Consider the following 23606-nt stretch of genomic DNA (forward strand, 5'->3'; position numbering starts at 1 on the left):
TGCTTTCGTTTTCCATAGGAGACAACTGAGTAGGTGAGAAGGTGAGAGACTTGCATAATGAGTCAGAGGAAGACTTAGGACCCAGCCCTCTGACTTCCGGTCCAGCATCTTTCCCCCATACACCAGGCATCTGTATGCAGAGCACCGTGCTTCCCTAGGTGTTACAGAGAGATAAAAAAGAATTAAGCTTACGGTCTAGTTGGGATAAGCTGCAAACAACATCCATTAAGACAGTCATTTGAGAACTGATTGCTCTGTGCTGGTGATTGTGACCTTGAAGTACTCACACAAGAGGACATGCAGAAATTACAGGCTGCTTTGAAGGTCTGGGATGCGCTGTGGATTGAAGATAAGCCTAGAGGGAATCAAGGTCACGTACTTGTCCAAATCCAGGAAAACCTTGCAAACAGCCAAAGTTATTTGTTGGTAACACTGAGCTGGAAGGTTACCACTCTAAAGTCTCCAGGATGGGTCAGCATTGCTTCTGGGGCTTAGAGAGGGGTGTCCCAAGTTGTGGGGAGAAGAGGGCTCTGAGTGCTGAAGACAGAAAGGTGTCTACCAAGGATGCTGAGTGCAGTGCAGCTGTGATATGAAAGCCCAAAGGGCAGGATCAGAATTTTTTTTTTGCATTGTCCATACAGTCATGTGGCTCAACATTATTTATAATAATAAAAGCGTAACATGCTAATTAGCCTGGACAGCCGCATGTCCTTCCAGACAACCTTCCAGACAACCTTCCGGATGAAGCTGGGACTGCGAAGGCTGAACCACTTACACAAATGTTGTGCATCGGGCCTCTAGTAAAAGTATAAAATGATATATGAGGAATATTTCTTCCCCTTTTGTTTTCCCAACCTCCCAATTCTCCTTCCACAAACAACCAATTACTAGCTTCCTTCCAGAGATTCTTTATGCATGTGCAAGTATACACCTATACATCTATATCATCTCTCTCCCTTCTCACATAAATGTAGTATATATCACATGCTGGTCTGCACCTTGCTTGTTTTAACTTAATTCATCTCGTAAAGCTTTCCGTATCAGTTTATACAGAGTTTTGTCTTTTTTAAAACGCTGTGTTGCTTTCCATAGTGTGCTATACCATCATTTATTTAACCAGTCGCTTACTGATGGAAATTTAGGTAGCTCTTATAAGCAAAGTGGCAATGAATAACCTTGTATGTATGTCATTTCACACCTGTGAGACTGCATCTCTCGATAAATCACTAAAAGTGGAATTTCTGGTTCAAATTGAGCCTTTGTAATTTTGAGAGATATTGATGAATTGGCCTCTGGAGAGGCTGTAAAAATTTACAAAATTTACACTCCAATGGCAGCCTGTGAGAATGTCTGTTTCCCCGCGCCTCACCACCACACAGTGTGCTATCGAACTTCTGCACCTCTGCAGAATGGAAGTTGAAAATGGCATCTCTTACTTAGAGTGCTATTGAGCATCTCTTCATATGCTTAAGATACATTTGTATTTCCATGAGCTGGCTATTCATATATTACACTTATTTTAAAATTGGATTCTTGGTCTTTTTCTTATCAGTATGTAGGTGCTTTTTATATATGAGGGAAATTACTCCTTTGTCTGTGATGTGAGTTGTGTATATATATATCCCTTGGTTTGTCTGATTTTGCTTAAAATGGGTTTTGCTATGTGAAAATTTTATAATTTTTATGGAGTCAAATTTATCAATATCTTCTTTATTTTTATTGCTGACATTATTGGAGATGTCCCCATTTTCCCCCATTTTGCCCCCTCTACCCAGCCCTCGCCCCAACCCTCTCTTCCCTTTGGCCTTCACCACACTGTTGTCTGTGTCTATGGGTTATGCATATATGTTTTTGGGTTAATCCCTTCTTTCATTCAGTCCCCCAACCCCTACCCACTCTAACAGCTGTCAGTCTGTTCCAGTATCCATGCCTGTTTCTATTTTGTTTATTAGTGTATTTTGTTCATTAGATTCCACATATCAGTGAGATAATATGGTATAGCAGTATTTTCTTTTATGGATTTTGCATCATTGTTTTAAAGGCTTTCTTTTTCTAAGGCTGCAAAAAGGGTTTTCTTATGGTTTCTTCTAGTACTTTTATGACTTACCATTTTCCCCAAACCAATTTGATCTATTTGGTTTAATGTGCAAAGTATGCCTTCAATTTAATTTTTTCTCTAGAAGGTTACTCAGTTTTCTTGAGTAAACCACATTTTCCTACTGATTTTAGATGTCATTGTTACTATGCTGTGGACTGAATTGTGCATCCCCAGAATTATATGTTGAAGCCCTAACACTCTGATGTGACTGAATTTGGAGATAGGGCCTGTAGGAGGGAGTTAAGGTTAAATGTAGTCATAAAGATGGACCCTAATTGGGTAGAACTTGTGTCTTTAGAAGAAGTGAGAGAGAATCCAGAAGAAAGGACATGTGTGGACATAATGAGATGGCAGCTGGGAAGAGAGGTCTCAACAGAAATCACCCTGGGATTTGGATCTTGAACTTCTAGTCTCCAGATCGAAGAAAATAAATGTCTGTTGTTTAATCCACCCAGTCTGGTATTTTGTTATGGTAGCCTGAGAAGACCTATACATACTAATTGTCAATGCCCATGAGTTTTGGGTTGACCCTGGAGTTTCTGAATTGTGGTGCAGTTTCATCCCACCATATTACCTTCCAACTAGGCAGCAGGGAGAGTCAGGGCTCCTTAGCCTGGGGAGACAGAGGGCCATGCTGAGGAAAGGAAGTATCAGGTAGTCCATGGGAGGGGAGGGGCAGCAGGGAGGGGCCGAGATCAGCTGAGAATTAGAGCAGTTAGAGACAGACCGTCAGAGCATGGAGGTGACACCACCCAGGGAAGGGACAAGTGGGCATGGCTGGTCCGGCAGGAGGAAGCACCGAGACATATATCTTGGGAGCTGACGGGGCTGCTGCACCCAGGATCAGAGATAGGAGAGAAGGGGGACTCTGCAGGGAGTAGTCTTCATTTCCAGATGTTTACTTCAGGGTCTACCTCAGTAGCAGTTCAGACTCCACTTGCTTTGATGCTTCATACCTGCCTCAAACCCCTGGCTCCTTAGGGTCCCTCTCTATTCCAAAAACGTCTCTGCACTGTGCAGTTTGCAGCACTAACTCTCTAGAAGTGGCATCTTTCTATTGGATATTTATTTTTATTTAAAAACTAGAGGCCCGGTGCATGAAAATTCATGCACTGGAGGGGGGCGTCCCTCAGCCCGGCCTGCCCCCTCTCACAGTCTGGGAGCCCTCAGGGGTGGGAGGCGACCTGGTGATCAGGGGAAGGCAATGCCCCATCACACCTCTGCTGCTGCCACTGCTGGCAGCGCAAGCCTCGGCCGGCCCTGGTTACCTGAGCCTTGGGTGGCCCTGGGCGGCTGGGCAGCCGACAGCTGAGGTTTGCCTGTGCCTCGGGCCGGCCCTAGTTGGCTGGGGGGCTGAGAGAACTGGGGGACTCTGGAGGCAGGTGCGCAGTGCCCTGCCGGGGCTGAGGGTACTGAGCGCTGCCATCTTGTGGCTGTGGGTGCCGCCATCTTTGAGGGCGTGACAGTCAATTAGCATAGTCCCTCTTTATTGGCCGTGGGCACCACCATCTTTGTGATGGTATGAGGGTCAGTTAGCATATTCCCTCTTTATTAGATAGGATTCTTAATGTGTTCTGTCTTCTTTAAGCAGGGAAAACATAAGTGAGTGGAAATGTCTCCAATATTAGCTGCCTATGCCCTCCTTTAACCATTCCATCCCGCCCCTGCCCCTGCACCTTGTCCTCGATGCTGAGGCCCTGCCCCCGCTGCTCTGCCTCAGTCCCTCCTTTGGATCATCCTGCTCTTGGCTCTGCTTTCTGGATCCCAAGTCCCTTCAGAAAGCCTCCTCACCAGACTGATGCTGCACCAGTTCAGTTTTATTATAGTGAATGGGGTGGCTCCCTGAGGCCTTGCAAAACTAGGTAGAAGACAGCTGTCTGTCTGTCTGATCTTGCCATGTGTCTGCGTGCTGGCTGCTGATTTCAGTGTCTCCCTGGGTGAAGAACAGAAGGGGCCCCAGAGTGATGGTCACATCCTTGGGGAGGAGTTGGGCAGCCTCTAGGGAGCATATACTCTGCTAGGATGGTTTGCTCCTCTTCACTCTGTCAGTCTGGGTGCCTGGGGTTCCAGAGGCATCCTCGCCACCTCTTTGATCCTGTGCTCTGAAAGCCGGAGCAGCTGTTCGACTCAGCTCCAGCAGAAGTGCCAGCCCAGGGTGAGGATACTGCTCCACGGGGCCAGGACCAGGTCTGACCGGAAGGGCTCCACCAATGACCTCTCTGTCCATACCTCCAGCCGCACTCAGGCCTGGCACTGGTGCCTGGACAACCATGACAGCCCCTCCCTGACTTCTCCCCCAGTGCTCTGCCTCCAGCCCAAACAGTGCCCCGAGGGACCCAGCCCCACAGTAGTCAGGGTTGTCTATTTCCTGTTGTGTTAGCTGCAGACTCCTCAGATGTGGGTTGGCCCCAGGCCCCCTTCCCCCATATTCTACCTCCTGCTGAGCCGAAGAAGGTGTTAGCCTTTCCCGAATTCCTCAGCCACCGTGATCTCTCTTCCCCTAACCCCCGCACCATGTAGCATTCACCATATCCTGTGCTCCTTGCCTTTTCCTGTGTTTCTGTCTCATTTGTCCCCCTCGGCATCTAACCCTCATGGGGCCAGCACCATGGTTGGTTAGGGAACACCCAGCAGAAGATCAGTGGGAGGTGACCCAGGGCCCCCAAGGAGGTTCTCTCGCCACTAAACTTGGATAATGTGGCTTTGATTTTTATTAAGGGAGTGATAAGTGGATTTTTTTCTCTAGACATGATTGTGCTTTTTTCTAATTTTTCCAAGGTGACTATATTTTATGGGAGAAAAAAAATCTAAAATACAGACAAGAACAAAGATACTATAGTTAAAACTCTGTAATTCTGTTTTCACATGACATATTTTGAGGTCTATGTTTATCTCTATTAATATATATAGTTCTAGCTCATTATTTAAGCTATTGTATAATATACCCACATCATATTTTGTCTTTCCTAATCGATGGATCTTTAGGTCTTGACAATTTTTGCAGGCAATTCTTAGCATCTTGTACATCTGGTCATGCAAATACACAGCAGTTTTTCTGGGGGTATAATTTTGGGGCCATGTGGTATATATACTTAAAAGGGCACCTACATATACTTGATTCTGTCAGGTGTTTGTAACCATCTGTACTCCCAACAACAGTGTTTGGAAGTTTCTTCCCCTTAACTTTACCTTGATATTCTTCAACTCTGTTAGGTTTAGGTATTTTGATTGGGTCCTGGAATGTGGGGCAGAATTTCCAGAAAGTTGACAAATGAGGAATTCCTCCTTACAGCGATTCATCAGGTTAGGGCTAGATTATTTGTTCAACCACCTGATGTCATCTTCTCAGGTCAAAGATTTGTCCTAAGTCACCATCTCCCTGGGTGTGGGTGGTCACACTAGACTCGGTGCTGTGCAGATGTAGCACTGCTTCTGCGGATGTGTCTGAGGATCGTAGAGACAGTGGGGCGACGTGTCGGAGAGCTCACTGGGGTAACTAGTCCTAGAGGACCTGGAAATGGGGGTGGTGGTCCCAGTGCACGAGGCAGGAGCAGGGTGATGGGACGCAGCCAGGTTGGAGCTATGGGAAATGTCCTGAGCTGGGGTTGGGGGAGACGCTAGAGCAGCCGTGGGCAAACTACGGCCCGCGGGCCGGATCCGGCCTGTTCGGCTGTTCTATCCGGCCCACGGAGCCGAAAGAGTGGAGGGTTCTCTTGCTCTCCCCTCCACTCCTTCACCAGCAGCAGTGTTAACATGTATTAGTTCACACAAACACTCCATCCATGCTTTTGTTCTGGCCTCCGGTCCAGTTTAAGAACCCATTGTGGCCCTCGAGTCAAAAAGTTTGCCCATCCCTGCAGAGCCATGGCTGAGAAAGAGCATGAGGTGGCGAGAAGGCAGCGTGCTAGGAAGTGGTCTCCTGGAACCTCCACTTCTTTTGCTAAACCATGCCAGGTCCGTGCTCGCTGCATGACTCAAAGGACTCACCTGACGTCTGGCGCACATCATAGATCTGGCCCGATATGGTGCTGTCGTGTGTCTGAAGACATAATAACAGTAATGCTGTTACAGTGTGCCAGGTGCTAAGTGCTTTGCCTATATTAACTCATTGAATTTCACAGCACCCCTAAGGGGTAGATATGTGTATTACATCCCTTTACAGGGAAGACACCGAGGCACAGAGGGCTATGTGAATTTGGCCAGGACCACGTACTCAGAGTCTCCAAGCCAGGATCGGACGGACCCCAGGCAAGCTGGTTCCAGGGCCCAGGCCTCCACCCGCTGTGTAGTGTCCGGACAAACAGGGAGGGGTGAATAACTAACTCACTATTCATACTTTCATATCTGGTTTTGAATTTCTTTTCCACCCGGAGTCAGGGTAAGTTAACACTTTAATGAACATTTCTAATTGAGCCTCAGCATGTAACTTAAACAAGAAAATAGTCCATCTTGTGAATAGAGGCATAAAGGAAAACAATCTAATTGGGCTTTCTGCTTTCTTTCTGTGATCTTTGGGTTTCATTCAGTTTTTAGCTAAGGCACAGAACAGGATGAAGAGTAAAATAACTAATCAATTATTTGAATTTGGTTTCTCATATACAACCCAGCTTCTTCTAATCCACTCTCTCTTGTTCTCCCCTGCCCTGAATTTACTGGTAAGGAGTAAAATCATCATTGTATAACTCCTTTTTCAGATGGAAACTGGAAAACTAGGTAATCTGGATTTTTTTCTCTGGGCTGGAACCAAACATTTCAGCCAGCTATCTGGGAACATCTGAGCAGCTGTCCGTATTCTCTCATTCTTGTCGGGTTCAGCCTAGAGAGTGGCATTGGCCTTGGAGAGATACCCGTCTGCGGTGAAGACCCACCATCGAGAAAGATATCCCCAGGGTTGGTCCAGGATCCCACCTGGCGCCCAACACCTGGTGGCAGTGACAGACACAGGCAGAGCCACGCCTGCCTTGGCACCTGCAATGCTAGTGCGTCATGAATGGGCATCCTACTTTTCTCTGAAGGAGCAGGAATGAAGGATTTCCGACTCTGTTTGTCTTCTCTCTGTTCCTCCCCTGTAGGACGCCTGCCTCATGCTGGATTCTTAATCTAAAGAACAGAGACGCTTCCCTTTGGCCTGAGAGCTGGGGATTCTTATCAAAAGTGACATTAAAAAAGTGCCAGACTGGCCTCCCCCCTCTCTCCTGCCCATCCTTCATCACTCCTGCTGTCTCCATCACTGTCTCCCCATCTCAAGACCTGTCTCCACTTCCTGGGTCCCTGGAGAGAAAGCATGAGCTCATTGTTTTCCAGTGAAAGACCAGATTTGGTCTCCTTCTCGCCTCGTTTGTCTGTCAGAGCCTGGAGATTGATGAGCCTTCCTCCAGCTGAAACTGTGCCTGGAGGAGCCTAGCCTCGCGCACTGGGGGTCTGTGTGCTGTGGCGGGAGGCGAGGGCAGCAGCAGTTGGGGGCTCTGAACTTTCCAGAAGGTCGTTAGGGATGTGATGGGAATAAGGAACAGGTTATTTACTACACCCCAAATGGTAATTTAAAGCCATATCTCACCATCTCATTCTCTCCCAAGCAGCCTGATTCAAGCCGGAAAGTACATGAGCAAATTGGGGGGAAAAGGCAACCAAAACCTTCCGGGGAAGATGGAGGAGTGTGGCAGCACCTCAGTCTGCATTACCTTTTGTGAGGAAGTCACTATGTAATGACCTTTTAAAATGCCTTGTTTAAAACAGGCTAAAAGACTCAAAAGGGGAAGACATTTGCAATCAGGAGTGAGGAAATTAGGATAAAAAGTTTGTAGCTCCCACCCAAGGTGAGGTGACCTTTAGCACAGAAGGTTGTTAGATGCCACAATACTAAGTCAAGGAAAAGAGTCACTTGGTAAAGTGATGGAAAGAACCTGGTGTGTGAATGGGTGATCAGAGCAGCAGGGTCCATGCTCTGTGGGGTCATTGGGGACCATTCACATCAGGTGCATGGTGTACCTCTCTCATTAGTAATGTCTTAATTGGAGTGTTGACCATTGGACAATATCATAGGACAGGAAGGAACATGGGCAGTGGCATCTCCAGTTGGACCATCCTGCTGGAGAGGGGAGACCAGATGGCCTGAGGGCATCTAAAGCTCTGTGAGCTTGGAGGTAGGTGAGCAGGGTCCGTGGACACAGATGAGTAGCCTGGCAAGAGGATGCTCTGGAAATTGTCCACGGGTCTCATGAAACAGGTGGGTGAGCGCTCAGCCAGGAAGCTGTGATGCCGAGAGACTGAGCAAGCACTCTGGAGTGACTGTTCCCTCCTCGGAGGTGCTTCCGGGTGGGTTGGTGGGGTGAATGGTTTGGCAGGGTCTCTCATGATATCCAGGTAGACGAGGCAGGGGAGTGGGTCAGGGAGGTGGGTCAGCGAGCAGAATCCCTGGCAGGCCAAATGGCCCCACCTGAAGAGCTCTCCCTCAGTGGTTTGATGTCTGGTCACAAGGAAATCTGTGGTGTGTGTGGGCAGCTTTCTGCTCCCAGTGCTGCCCTGATGAGGGTTTTAGTCATGACTTGGAGGATGGGGATGGGCCGCTGACAGAGTGCATGGGACTGAACGACAGGATCACGATCCAAAAATTTCTTCAGGGGCTGGAACACATTGGAGATTCTGCAGGAGGCAACAAAACAAGACACAAAAAAACAACCACTAAACAAGAAAAGACAGCTGACCATGCACGTGGTGGCCTAATAGCTTCCCTGGAGGAAAATACGTGGGCACTATCCCCTCTGCGTGAGCAGCCTGGGACACGGCTGCCCACAAGCGCACAGGGAGCTGGCTGCTTCCACAGAGTTATGGCTCCCAGACCCTGGAGTTCAGAGTCCTGCAGGTCTTGCACTGGCCTGACTGTAGGAGGGAGAGATTGTGGTCCGTGTGGCACTGGAGAGATTTCGACACAGAGTCAGAACTCTGAGGGGAAGACCGGGGCTGTGCCGAGTTTTTACAACTGTGGTCGCAGACCCTGAAGTGTCTAAGTTCCTGGAAGGAAAGCAGAGACTGAGGTGGGAGGGCGAGAGTGCTGTCTTTAAATATTTATGGGCTGTTATATGGGCACGGGATGGTGTCCCAGAGACTAACTGATAAATGATACGAGCACTTATTGAATGTTTACTAGGGAGCAGGTTTTTTTGCATGGGTTATCTCATTTATTCCTCATCAATCTTTTGAGGTGGGTGGTATTATTGTAGATGGGGAAATGAGGCTCAGAGAGGTTGAGTAACTTGCCTCAGGGTCTCCCTGGTAAGTGGCTTGTCCTGAGGTGGGGACAAGGATGTGGCAGATACAAGGGAGCAAACACTCTGAAGCTGTCCTTCATTGCAGTGCGCCTGCGAGCTGCCTTCTCTCCAGCTCGTCAGGGGAGTGTTGGAAGCAAATGCTGTCTTCCTCTGATAAGAGCAGCAAAGTCTAGACGCTGCAAATCCCAGTAAATGGAAAAGTTTTGCTTTATTTATTCCCCATGGAAAACCTTGGAGAAGAGCTTGATTTTTCCCAATTTTTCTTCGCGTGTTAGGTGAGCATGTTATGTGACACATAAGAGCTGTGCATTCTTGGCAGGATGGATACCTCTTCTGAGCCTTGATGCCCTCATCTGTGAAGTGGGGATAATAAGAGGATCTCACTTTTAGGTTTAAATGAGATAATGCTGTATCATAAAGTCACTTAGAAAGCATTCATTGAGCACATGCTAATGCTCATTTTAACAATAGCACCACTTGGGCCATTGGGTATACAGAGATGGAAAGCACAAGCTCCCCTATCTCAGAGCTTTTACTACAGAGACATGATTACTATAAAAATCCCTGTTACCCTAGTAGCCAGCAGAAGGATGGGCTGAGGGGTCAGGAATGTGTTGGTGGGTGCGCTGGGGGCTGGCACTTGGGAGCAGGGTTCTTGAGAATGAAATTCCATGTGTGTGAATCAGGAGCGCCTGAGCACTGATCATAACAAACATTTTTGTAACGTAGAATGGAAAGGAATTAAATATTTAGGATTTCGCCTATGCAGTACATACAGAATAACGCTAAGAAGGCTATGCCAATGCCACAAGCACCAAAAACAAAGCAGACAGAATGGAAAACACTTGAAAGCATTAAAAATAAAAATGGAGGTAACACTTTTGCTCAGTCTAAAGACAAGAAAACATCCCTTCTGGCCAGGCCTGCAGTAGCGCTAAGCCTTGCAAATCCTTTGGCTCAGAGCAGCTGGAAGGAGCAGAGGCACTAAGGAGGCATGGGAAGGTGCATCTTAAATTGCAAGAGCCCTTGTCAGCATTGCTGGTTGGTCGGTTGCCCAAGGTTTGCCCTCCTGACTCCTGTCCCCTTCCTGCTCTGCTTGGGGACAAAGGTTTGGGGTTAGGGGTGGGAATCCCAATCCTCGTTGGCCCTCCTTGAACCTCTGGAACATTCCTGGTTTCCATCCTGTTTCATCAGGGACACTGTTTTGCTTCTAATGTCAAACCTTTAACCCCCTAAATGCCAGCGTTCCTCTGCTCCACGTTGTGGCTGGCTACAGAATTCAGCTGTAATAACGCTGAGACATCTGATCTGCGCCTGTCCCAGTTCCCTACAAGAAAGTCTCCCTGCTTCCTGTTTCTGCTAAGATGTCATTTTAACTTGTTTCTTTGATTTTGAGAAAATACCCTTTATAGAGGAGACAAAGTCCAAAACTTAAAGCTTTAATTGGTTTCATCTTTTAAAAAAAATGCTGGGTTACATTTTTTTCTATATTCTTTGCTTTCTACTTAATCTTTCCATTTATTAAGCACAGAGCAAAGGCCTCAGGCTAGAAAGATGACTACGAACTGTCAGCCCAGTGGGCAAGATAGTCATCAAAGTGAGGCCATGCAGGTGAATGCTGTGGCCACAGCTGAGGCAGGTCAGTGGGACAGACCTGGCGTTCTGGGCTTTGCCATTGGCACCGTGGGAAGAGGAGCAGCAGGCATAGTGACGTCACCTCCTCTCTTTCTTTCTTCCTTCATCAGTAGACATCTAGAGCTCCTTTATGTATAAGGCACCATGGCTGCAAAACAGTCCTATTTCTAGGGGCTCTTCACCCAGGCAGCCAGTCATTGCAGCCATGGTGTCAGAAACCACCATGCTCACACAGGGACACTGGCTTTCCTCCAGCTCCCGAGTGACTCTGGGAGGACCTTCATCTGTCCAAACTCTCCCTCTTCATCAATCAAACGGGTTATCCTATATAATAAAAGGGTAATATGCAAATTGACCCTAACAGCAGAATGACTGGGAATGACTGGTCACTCTGACACACACTGACCACCAGGGGTCAGATGCTCAATGCAGGAGATGCCCCCTGATGGTCAGTGCGCTCCCACAGGGGGAGCTCTGCTCAGCCACAAGCCAGGCTGACGGCTGCCAACACAGCGGTGGTGGCAGGAGCCTCTCCCGCCTCCTCAGCAGCACTAAGGATGTCTGACTGCAGCTTAGCCTGCTCCCCGCTGGCAAGTGGACATCCCCCGAGGGCTCCCAGGCTGCCAGAGGGATGTCTGACTGCCAGCTTAGGCCCAATCCCCTGGGGAGTGGGCCTAAGCCAGCAGGTGGACATCCCCCGAGAGGTCCCAGACTGCGAGAGGGCACAGGCTGGGCTGAGGGACCCACCCCCGAGTGCACAAATTTTTGTGCACTGGGCCTCTAGTTTCTCTAATATTTATCTTGTGAGGGTGGCAGGATAAAATATGAGTGTCTGGCATATGGAAGGCATTGAATAGGTGGTTTTTTTTTTGTTTGTTTTTAAAGAAGGAACTCTGAGATGAAGGGAACACGCAGACTCTCAGAGGTGGTCAGTGGTCCATCCCTGTGTCTCTAGGAACTTCAGATCTCCACAGAAGAGAAGAACAGAAGGGTGTGGGGGAGCTGAGAAAGAAATGGGGGAGCTCAGCTCTGGGAGTCCATGCCACCCTTCAAAGTGGCCTCAGCATTAAGTGGGACCAATTCCTTTTACTTACTGCCATTCACACTTTTCAAACATGGAAACCACATGCACTGCTCTCCATTAGGGGGTCCTTCTTAGTTTGCCCTCTCCCCCAAGTAGAGGAGACAGGGGCTTGGGGGCTCCCAGGAAATGGGAGGAGAAACCAGTGATGTGTGCATGTGAGTTTCAGGTCAGACCCCAGAGGCCATTCTCCGAGCAAGCTGTGCAGAGTGCGCCCACAGTTACCCTCCCAGAGGATGGGTGCCTCTCGCCCCATCACTGAGGGCTGCCCTCCTGAGCGGTGACTCTCCTGTGCTCCTTCAGGCCACCCGACAGGAGCCAAGTGGACTTGTGAAGTGTGCCATGTGGGGTGCTGGGTGCTTGACATGGGAGCTGTCACCTTGCCGGGGAGCACCCACTGCTGCTGTGGCTGGAGTTGAGGAGCACCCAGGGCCCCGAGAACCACTGCTCTGATTCTGCCCACAGAGACCCTGACTTATTTCAAGGCCTTGTGCACCCTGGGTAGTTCTGCTGGACTCCCCAAGACACAGCTTTCCAGAAGAGACCAGCAAGTACTCAGAGCCAACAGCTTCATTTACCTTGTAGATCACTGATCAAGTAACATGCCCTAATATTCATTCTTCATTTATCCAAATATATACTGAGGGCTCGCTGTGTGCCAATGGCTTGCCTGGCCCTGAGGGTAGAAATGTAAACAAGAGACTTGGTTTCTGATTTGATGGACTCACAGTCTAGCAGTAGAAACTGTGCTTTGGATAAAAAAGATTTGGGGTCGGAGGCATCTGGGAAAGTCTCCGTGCCAGACCTGTCCCTCTGGGGGTGTCACAATGTACATTAAAACTCTTCAAGTCCTACAACAACATTTAAATGTTGTCTAGCCCAACTTTTCTTAAATATATTTGAACATCACATAACCAGCCTCATTCCACTTTTTTTAGTCTTATTGAGATATAATTGGCATAACATTGTATTAGTTTGGTGTGTACAATGTGTTGATTTGCTATCCTATATAATAAAAGCCTAATATGCTAAGTGTCCAGTGGGCCGGTCAGCCATTCAACCAATCAAAGCGTGATATGCTAATGATATGCTAATGCTGCTCAACCGCTCTCTATGACATGCACTGACCACCAGGGGGCAGACACTCTGACTGGTAGGTTAGCTTGCCAGTGAGTGAGACGGGCCAGACAGGCCCTGGAGCCCTCCCGTGGTCCCTCCCCGGCTGGCCAACCTCCTTCATCCCTCCCCAGCCCCAGTCATGCACTGGTGGGGTCCCTCAGCCTGGCCTGCGCTCTCTCGCAATCTGGGCTGAGGGACTCCTCCCCCACCCCCCCAGTGCATGAATTTCATGCACTGGGCCTCTAGTATGTATATATTGCAAAATGGTTACCACAGTAAGTCTAGGTAACATGCATCACCACACATAGTTACAATTATCTCCTTGGGATGAGAACTTTTAAGAAATTCTCTCCTAGCAGCTTTCAAATATTCAGTGCAGTATTGTTAACTACAGTCACCATGCTGCATATTACATATCCAGAAAATATTTATCTTATAACTCAGAATTTGTATCTTTTGACCATCTTTGCCCATTCCCTCCCCCCTGCCCCCATTGCCCTGTCTCTGGCAACCCCCAATCTGTTCTTTGTATCTATGCCAGGACTGACTAGCAGACCCTGAGCAATGGATGAATGGATTACTCTAAAACACGTTTCTGTGAAAGAGAAGACTAAGGGGCTGGTTGGCATAAGGAGCCAAAACAGCCCCGATTGCCTGCCTTCTTAGGCTTTTATTGTAACAACAGCTTGAACTGAAATTAACCTTTAGATACAATCAGCAGGGTAAGTATCCTTGAGAAAGCACATGCTTCTACAAGGTCAGGTCTTAAAGACTAAACATAGAGATTCCAGCAAAACACCCAGGGCCCAGACTTGTTTGGAAAAGTCAAGGCAGCGGCTGCCACCTTCGGCAAGGTCCCCCAGAGGGCCCTGACCTTTTGGAGAATCCTCCTTACAGACTTTCCAGCCAAGTCCTGTGCTTCCCCCACATATCTATAAGTTTGTTTTTTTAAGATTCCACATTAAGTGAGGTTCTATGATATGTCTTTGTCTGACTTATTTCACCTAGCACAATGCCTTCAAGGTCCATCCATGTTGTTGCAAGTGGCAAGATTTTCTTTTCTTTTTTTTTTTTTTTTACGGCTGAAAAATATTCCATTGTGTATATGGATCTCATATATACATATTCTTTACGCATTTATCTGTTGATGGCCACTTAGTTTGTTTCCATGTCTTGGCTGTGAATAATGTGGCAATGAACATGGGGGTGCAGATATCCCTTTGAAATAGTGATTTCATTTCCTTTGGCTAAATACCCAGAAGTGGAATTGCTGGATCATGTGGTCATTCTAGCTGTAATATTTCAAGGAATCTCCATACTGTTTTCCATACTGGCTGCACAGATCACTCCACTTTTAAAGTGAGGGGGTGAGGGAGTTCTGTTTCTGAGTCTTCCTCAGGCCCACTCTGGCCAATGCTGGGAACAGTTTCAAAGTTGTGGGTTTGTCTTTAGAGCTTACTCCCCACCTCTTCAGGAGCTGCCATGGGTCCTTCATGCCTTTCTCAGCATCTCTTTTCTCTGCTGCTTAGGTTCCCTCTGGTCTGGCGGGAGGGGATTGTGGAAGCCCATTCTCATCTAAGCATTAGTGACTCATGCTACTCCTTCAGACTTATTTAAGAGAGCTTTAAAAATGGGTGCCTAAGAGAACAATATCTGACCCAAAGGAATGACTCTAATGGAAGAATTGAAAGTACTATGGCACCTGCTCAGGGAAGATAATTTTGATGGAGTGGGGGTGGGTCCCAGCGCTGCCTCTGAAATCACTCTGCCTAAGAAGACTCCTGTTATTACTCTTGAGTAATAGACTCCTTCCCTAAGTAATCAGGATACACGTGAGAGGAAAACCTCCTGCTGGTATGATTGTAAGGTGTGGTTAGATCCAGACTTCAATGTGTGTGTGTCCTGGTCTCTGTGTCATCATCTGTCCCGGGTATACCTGTGCTCTTGTTCTTCCAGCCTCAGAGGGAGTGAGCCTGTATCTGGCCCTTGGATCCAGTCCCTGCCTTGTACCTCTTCTCTGCTCCTGAAGACTGGCCTGCCCTCTGGCTTCCAGTTGGGTTTGGCTATTGGGGGAAACAGGCAGGAGATGACAGAGGGAAGAGGGAGAGGTTGGGTGTTTATACCCTGCCCCCTCACTGCAGGTTGGCTGTGACTCTCTGCCAAAGGCTGCATCACCTCTCCATACAGCCACCCTCTCCATGTCAGGTGACAGCTCCCTTTCTGGGCCTTTGGGTTATGCCAACTCCCGTTGCCAGCACCAGGTCCCTGCACCACCCTCTGTGGGTCTGTTTACACCCTCTGCCCAGCTTTGTAGATTGTCCCTTTTTGAAACTCTCCTCCTTTCCCCATGTGGCTATCCTGTCTGTCTAGGACCCTGACATGTAGGAGGGTCACCAGCTCAGAAGGTTGAAGGTGTAGAGTGTCCCTTACCCCCAAGTGCCTCCCATCTCCTAGCTGAGGCTTCCTGAGGGGAGGCTCTGTCTCTGACTGGAATGCAGGAGTCTGGAAGACAGGCTTGATCTTCCCAGGTAAGGCCCTGGGCTTTGCCACTGCCTCCCAGGTGGCCCCTCTTCACCATTCGTGGCAGGAAAACCTGTTTGCATTGGGAAGCCCGCATTCTGGGCACACGAATTTGGTGCCCAGATGGTGCTTGTGTTTACAAAAGCCCAGCACACTGACAGGACCCGCAGACACATGGATAAATATTTTGCTTCTCTTCTCAGGCAATATTTAAGTCTTTCAAACCTAATTGCTGTCGAGGCAGGATGCTCGTGTCCCTGAGGCAAAGAAACAGTGAGGCCTCCGACGGGGCCACAGCTGTGGCAGAGGCCCCGCCAGGCTCCCTGGCCGGCCACCTGAGGTGTCTGTCGCCAGCTCCTTGCTCCTGCCGAGTGCGCTGGGGGAGATTGGGGCTAAGGGAGGTGACTCGGCCCACCTGGAACCTGTGGTTATTTGTTGAGTTGTTTTGACACTGAGATAACCTGAGTTTAGCCCAAAGTCAGGTACTTTTCTGAGACATTACTGGTGGGCGCCAATCTGGCTGTAACCAGTGGGATTTTTGTCTGGGAGTATTTTGTTTGATCTTCAAATTGTTGCGTGTAGGGCAGCTGCTAGCTTCTATGACACCCTTGTGCAGGTTCGACTGAGGCATTCCCTCTGGCAGGGGCAATGCTCCCCTATCTCAGCAGGGGGCACGCACGGTGAGTGGGGCAGTGGCTGGATTTCAGCATCCAGGTATCCTCAGAGGTGTTCTTGTCAGGGCATAACCTGCTCAGTGGTACCTGTCCAAGGTAGTACTCAGCCAAGGTAGCTGCTGAGTTATTCTTATTAAAATCCTCTATCCTTTTTTATTTTTATTTTTAATCTTTCCTGTTTCTTTTCTTCCTTTTTTTTTCTTTTAAAACACTGTCCTATTTGCCCCTTGGATGACATTTCCAGGTGCAATGAGAGGCCCCTGTGTGCATTTGCCGTTTCTTCCATCTCACTGTGACTGATAAGCCTCTCTGTACACTGTCCGCACAAGGAAGGAGTGTTGCTGTTGACACGGAGTTCTGTAGTAATCACGTCCTTTTATTCATTACGTTCGAATTTGCCTCAATTATGTCAATCCCCTGTATATAATAGAAGCTGTTGGATCCCTTGCCCACTGTGGTCTTATAAAGGGCACCTCATATTAGTCATTCCTTTCTTCAAAGCACATGTTATTGGTGCTCACCCTGTGCTGGGAACTAGGGAGATAAAGATGAATGGATAGACAAGTCCCTGCCCTTGAGAAACTCATAATCTAGTGGGGGAGTGAGGCGTGTAAACAGATAAATCACAGCCCATGGGTGTGCTTGCTGGGCAGGACAGGAGCCCGAGGAGGAGGGGGTGGGGCCAGTGATGCCTACTGCTAGGCGCTGTGGGCACAAGGAAGACTTTGCTAGGAGCTGCCATTTAGGTCTCCTCTGAGGACAAGTAGACATGTATCATGTGAAGAAAGGCAGGGAGGAGAGTAGGTGCAGTGTCCTGAACAGGCGGGGCACAGTCAGGGCAAGGTGGGAAGGGCCACCTGGCTGGAGCCCAGGGTGTGTGATGACTGGGCTGAAGGGGACCTGGAGTCGGGGCTGGGGCTTTGTGAGGAGTGTGGGGTACTGTGGAGGTAAATAAGACCACATTTTCCTTTCTGGAAGACACTCCAAGCAGCAATGTGGAGAGTGGCCAGGTGGGGGAAACTCAATCAGACAGTTCTGGGTTCTCATCCTTGAGCTGCTACTTCCTTGAGCAAGTCACTCAATATTCGTGAGCCTCCATGTCCTTATTTGTAAAATAGGGGGATGTTCATGATAATGCCTTCTTCATTGGGTTGTATGAGGATTAGGTAGGACAGTGTTCATGACAGCGTTCCTGCTGGTGGGATAAGTACGGGACATGAATGGGTTACATGTGTGGATGTTGGTTTCTTCAGCCTCCAGGAAGGCTGGGCAGGGCCTGGCAGCGCTTCTGCTTATCCCAGGTCCTCACACACTTCTCTGTGGGCACCGTGACATAAGTCAAGGTGGGAATTGCAGATCTACAAAGCACTTGGCATGGCTCTCCTACCTAGTAAGTCTCAGTAAACAAGGCTGTCCACTGACATCAGTCCTTATTCATGTGACTACTACAGAGAGAAGTGGGGACAGAGAAGAGAGGCTGGACCCAGGGACATTTCTGAGGTAGAGCTGGCAGAATTTGGTGGCCAGTTGGATGTCGGGGAGGAGGGGCACCACCGGAGAGGAGGAGGCCTTGGGATGATTGTGGGATCTGGGATGTCATAGACCAGATGGGAGGTTGTGCTAGTAATGGAAACTGGAGTATGAGGGTTTGAGGTATGAATGTGAATTGAGGAAGTAGAGACCCATCTGGTAGCCTACTTTGTTCCAGGAGTAGCAAGTTAGGGAAGAATGAAGACAAGGTGGCGATGTGTCAGGGGGAATGCTGGGGGCATGTGAGAGACTTCAGGATGCTGTAGGCTAAGGAGACAGAAGCAGAGGATTTGACAAATCAAAGACAAAAGGAAAAGAGTGCATAGCACTTTGCCCAACTTCGCTTCTTTGGATAGCATCTGTCCCATTGGAGAGTGGCTGCCAATAACTGGCAGTTGGGCAGCTGTCCAGGCATGATTTACAGGAAGGCATTGGTTTCATGAGAGGCACTGTCTAAATTATTGCACTTCTCCAATTGCCAGGTTTCCCTGCTGACAGTGAACCAGGGGTCAAACAATTCAATCAGGTGCCACCACTTATAAATTGAAAATCAGTGGGGTGCAAAATGGATTACCATCAAAATCTATTCAGGTGCAAAACCAAATTTTAAAACCCCTAACCTTTAAAAATCATTCCTTTCCTGATTCTTCATGATGCCCTGACATTGGGTTTTAATATCCCTCAAATAAGCAAACGTCCATGGAAATGCCTGCAGGGACTAAGAGTGTCAAGGGAAGAACTCCTAATCATGCCTTCCTGTAGGAATTTGCAAACATGGTGGATTTATGAATTAATACATTGGCAATTCTATTACCTTCTCCAAGGCAGAGGTTCTCAAACTTAAGTGTATAACAGAATCACCTGGAGGGCTTATTAAAATTGAGATTGCAGTCTTGACCTCAGTGTTTCTGATTCAGTAGGTCTGGGGTCAGGCCTGGGAAATTGCATTTCTAGCAAATAATCAGAGGATGCTGATGCTGCAGTCCCAGAACCATAGCTTGAGAGCCTCTGATGTGAAATCTTGGAAAATTTTGATAATTTGACTAACCAAGCATGCATTGGTCAATAAAAACAAATCAGTAAAAGTCCTATTGGACCAGTTGTTGACTTGTTGAGTGTGTTAAGGGGCTTTAATTTTGTCCAAGAAATCTGAGCAGAGACCGATTCAAGGAGATAGGGATTGATCTGAGTGCTTTGTGTTCACAGGTAAGGTTGGGGGATGGGATATAGAAAAGGGAAGCGGCCCCTCTAACAAATGACATCATTAAGGTCAAAGCCTGCTCTCTGTTGGTCCAGGGGTGCAAACCAATAATGTCTTTTGATGCCTTGACTTGAAAGTTGAGTTTCTTAAGATTAAACAAACATGGGCACCATGTTCTTAGCAAGTCATCAGCCTAAACTGTGGCCCTCCCCATCTCCGAATGATGCTAGAGATATGTTTTTTTTTTTAATCTAAATTGATTGGTGTCTGATATTAGTCCTTCTCTGTTATTCTTTTGGAGTCAAAGTTACTGCCTTGCATAAAGAGTAGGTGTCACTAGGGTCAATATAAAACCGGTCCCTTTCCCCACAGAAAAATGGATCCTGGAAACTGCCCCCCAAATGATTGCTGCCTCATTAACATTTGGTTTCCTGTCTATCTTTGCCAGGAGAAATTGAGCGATGCACATACATCAAATACCACTACTCCTCAGCCACCATCCCAAGGAACCTCACTTTCAACATCACGAAGACCATCCGCCAGGATGAGTGGCATGCCCTGCGTAAGTACACCTGATTCCTTCTTTGACTGTGACCTTTGGAGGGCTCGGGGGCTTGAATGCCCATCAACAGCTTGGTCTGGACAGATGGATGTGCCTCCTTCCGAGGGCTGTGGACAATCTCAGCACATGGAGGCAGGTCCTCAAAGTGTCCATGTCTGTGGGTCAGAATTGCCTCAGTTGGTTTTGATTGTATTATAGATCTAAGGAGTCTGCTTCTAAAATTAAGACAAAAACAAAACAAACAAACAAACAAAAACAACTAGCAGTTAGACACTGATCAGTGATCGTTCATCACTACCCTGGTAGGCACTTGAGATTTCACCTACCTGACCCAGCCAACTCCTGGGATTTCATTCGAGCCTGTCTCCCAGTTGCTTGGAGTATTGTTGTGGCAACCTGTGAATCCCTTGTGTCATCCTTTGCACATGGCGTGGTTGCTGTGGTTTAGGGCTACATCACTTTGGGAATTTGCATTCGGGTGGGGTCCCCTCCTTACAAGTTTTTGTTTCCCTCAGAGTGATAGGCTTTTGGGGACCCTGGTTCTCATGCAATTGCTTAGCAAAGATCACAATGTCTGCTTCTATTGTTGGGGAATTTCTTGGTCAGAGATCCTCAGAGACTTAAATTATGATGGAAGTGTGACTTAATGAGCAAACAGAGCTAGTTGGCTATTTTTACCCTTCTGTTCCATGGGGGCTACCTGCTGTGTGTCATGAAACTCGCCTTCATTGCTGGCACGGTTCTTCAGGTGAACACATCCTTACTCCTTAGTAAGCCTCATGCTGCCCTTGTTTCTTGTCATTTCTTTCCTATTCTGGCTTTTTCACATGTCTCAAGGTTAAGATTCAGTTTACATTGCTATGTGAATGAGGGCCTTTTACTGTTTCTTGATAAAAAGGATGGTAAACTTCGATGAAGGCCCAAAACACCTTTCTTCTCCTTATTGCTGCCTGGTTATCTTTTGCATGCCTGGGCCTTCCAGGTATATTTCACTTTTGGGTTTGGCTTTAATCAAACAACCATAGTTTGGAGTGGGAGGTGAGAGAGACAAGTTAGAAGTAAACAAAACAGATCAATCATTCATTGGTTTCAGGAAGAAGCTGTGGCCAGGATGGTTGTTCCTACCTGCCACTAGCTCGAAATGATAGGGCAGATGTCAGTGGATTGAAAGGCATTACCCAAACGGTTGTCCCTACAAGCTTTGTCATCATGAGAGACACTAACCTGGAAATGGGCCAGAGAGGTCATGTTCAAAGACTATTCCTATGTGCTAGCCATTCAGTAAAGCACACCATGTGCTATTTAATCCTAATGTGAGTGTTGCCTCAGAGGGTCTAATAATTGGGCCTATTAATTTCCTTTTTGGAGGTAGACATGTAAGGAGTCAGCTTCATAAATACATGACCATGACTGCTTATTTCTTACATTGCATTGGTCCAGCGCCGTGGTCAGCAAACTGCGGCTCGCAAGCCACATGCGACTCTTTGGCCCCTTGAGTGTGGCTCTTCGTAAGCCTTAGGAGTACCCTAATTAAGTTAATAACAGTGTACCTACCTATATAGTTTAAGTTTAAAAAATTTGGCTCTCAGAAGAAATTTCAATTGTTGTACTGTTGATATTTGGCTCTGTTGACTGAGTTTGCCGACCACTGGTCTAGTGTAGTCGGTTATAGAAGCCTTAGAGGCTTAGAGGGATGTTCAGGATACACAATAGGCCTTGCTGAATAACCACTTAAATATAATTTAAGTCATAGGGGTTATAATGGAATATAAGGAGGAAGAAGTTATTGACATAACAGCTTCAATTCAAATTCACTCAGTTCAACTAAAGTTGCTGTGTTTCTTTATGTACCATCACATGGTGGATACTGAGGCTGCAGCTTACATCTGGAGGCGAATGAGGGTGGGGGAAAGAGAGATACATTCACACAGCAAGTGATTATGAGGCAATGCCATAATTACGATAATTATGATATAATAAAATTGTTTCTAGCAATGAAAATAGTTTGTGAAAGTTTTTCAGCAAGGAGGAGGATTGTTTTAGCATCAATTGCAGTCAGTTGCACAGATGCACTTCAAGGGAAACCTGATAAAACTCTTCTGGCTGTCTATCCAGTAGACTTCTGGAATTCACGTAGGTCGCAGTACCACTGAAAATAAGTTGCATGGCACTGGTGGAGGAGGGAGCAGGCTGATGCTGAGGTTTGTGGAATGTTCTTGAGCCTGATGTCTCCAGGGTCCTCATTCCTGAACTGTAGTGCCGCTGGGTTGTAAAAAAACCAGTGTGCAGCTTATGCTGTGAATTGAGGTGCTCACAGATCTATTTTTAACTGATTGAAACCATCTCCGCCACTGATATTTGCAAAGGTTTGGGGCACCACGTGTTGGTGAAGTGGAGGCTGCCCTTTAGTGTGAGATTCATCTGCCTCTCTCACTGAGTGGCCTAATGGGCTGTTGAGTAGGCAGAGAACATTTGCCATTCCTGACATCGATGGCAGCTATTTTTAGCCAGAGGGCAGGTGAGCATCTGTCTCATCTGAAGTTGGTGCTACACGTCATTGGCAAAGCTGGCATCCTGGGGACACATGGTAAATGTCCATTCTAGTTTTCAAAGGTCAGATAGTGATGGCACATAATCCTCCTTGGAAATAAAGTAGAAACTGTCAAAATTAGCAAACTCCTAAGATCAAGCTCTGGAAATTAAAAAAAAAACCCAAAACTCGAATTTATTTACTTGAAAGTCCTTTGCTCTTTAATTTTATTAATGGGATCAAATACATTCATTTGACACTAAATTGGTTATTATTTTATAAGTTGACCATTCTATCTTATATTCTATAGTTTTTCTCAGTAGATAATTTTTGCCAAAGTGAAGAATTTTGATTTTGTTTTCTGAAACAACTGGCAAATATTTTGGACTTTGGTTAAATTTAGATTCTACATTTTTCATCAAGAATTTGCATGTGATCATCAACCGTTGATGAGGAAAACACTTTGCAATAGGAAAACACACAGTTTGGTTTGAAATTTATGCCAGTGGCTTTGGAACAGTCAGCCCCACCCATGGGAGGCATAACTATTTGGCCTTGAGCTCATTCACCTTATGGTCAGGTGTGCAGCATGTGAAAAGCTTCAAATCCAAGTGCAAAGAAATAATAACCACCTTGGGACATAAAGGCCAGGACACCACGCGTGTGTGTGTGTGTGTGTGTGTGTGTGAGAGAGAGAGAGAGAGAGAGAGAGAGAGAGAGAGAGAGTGTGTGTGTGTGTGTGTGTGTGTGTGTGTGTGTGTGTGGTGGTGGTGGTCTCCGTGTATGAGGTCTGAATGCTGAGTTGTCTGAGTGATGTGTTGACAAGCCTCTGGCTTTAGATTGCATGGTGATTGCTGGTGACATATTGTGTGTGCCGGTGCCCATTTGTCCTTCCACCCTGGCCCGAGCTCCCTGGGAAAAGGCAGAACTCCTTCTGGAGTTGGGACCGTGGCCTCAGTCCACCCTGGCCTGGCCACCTGCCCAGGGCAACCCACCTGCCTTCCTGCCTGCCTGCCCAGGCCCGGTTCCACCCACACCAGCCCCTCCTTCAGAAGCCCTCACCTCTCAGTGACAGCTTCCCAGGCTCTGCTGCCTCCCACTCCTGGCTGCTAAGTCCTGGTCACGGGCACCCAGGCTCCCCTCCCACCATCTCCCCTTGCCCTGCCACTGGGCAGGTGCTCTCATTTGGTCCCTGTGACCTGAGGATTTGTCCAGCTTGTGCACTCCTGACCCAGATCCGCCCGCCACCTCTGAGCTGGAGCAGGGCAGGTGAGGGGTCACCAGGCCAGTGAGGACAGGATGGTGGCTGCAGGGGATGAACTTGTCTAATGCCACTCTCTGGGTGGGTTTTCTGGTTCAGTGTTTTGAATATGACAGAATCAGATTAG

At 47.5% G+C, this 23606-nt stretch overlaps 1 protein-coding gene across 1 annotated transcript in view; it reads left to right on the plus strand.

The window, feature by feature from the left end:
* TMEM178B (transmembrane protein 178B) overlaps positions 1-23606 on the plus strand; it is a gene marked incomplete at its 3' end in the record, with an annotated part of 348346 nt that overhangs the window by 97844 nt on the left and 226896 nt on the right. The window contains exon 2 of the mRNA XM_081102486.1: positions 19575-19688. Coding sequence (XP_080958612.1) covers positions 19575-19688 — 114 coding nt within the window. The remainder of the gene's footprint in view (positions 1-19574; positions 19689-23606) is intronic.

The sequence above is a fragment of the Myotis nattereri genome, assembly GCF_964212035.1.
Source record: "Myotis nattereri genome assembly, chromosome: 11".
Taxonomy (NCBI): domain Eukaryota; kingdom Metazoa; phylum Chordata; class Mammalia; order Chiroptera; family Vespertilionidae; genus Myotis; species Myotis nattereri.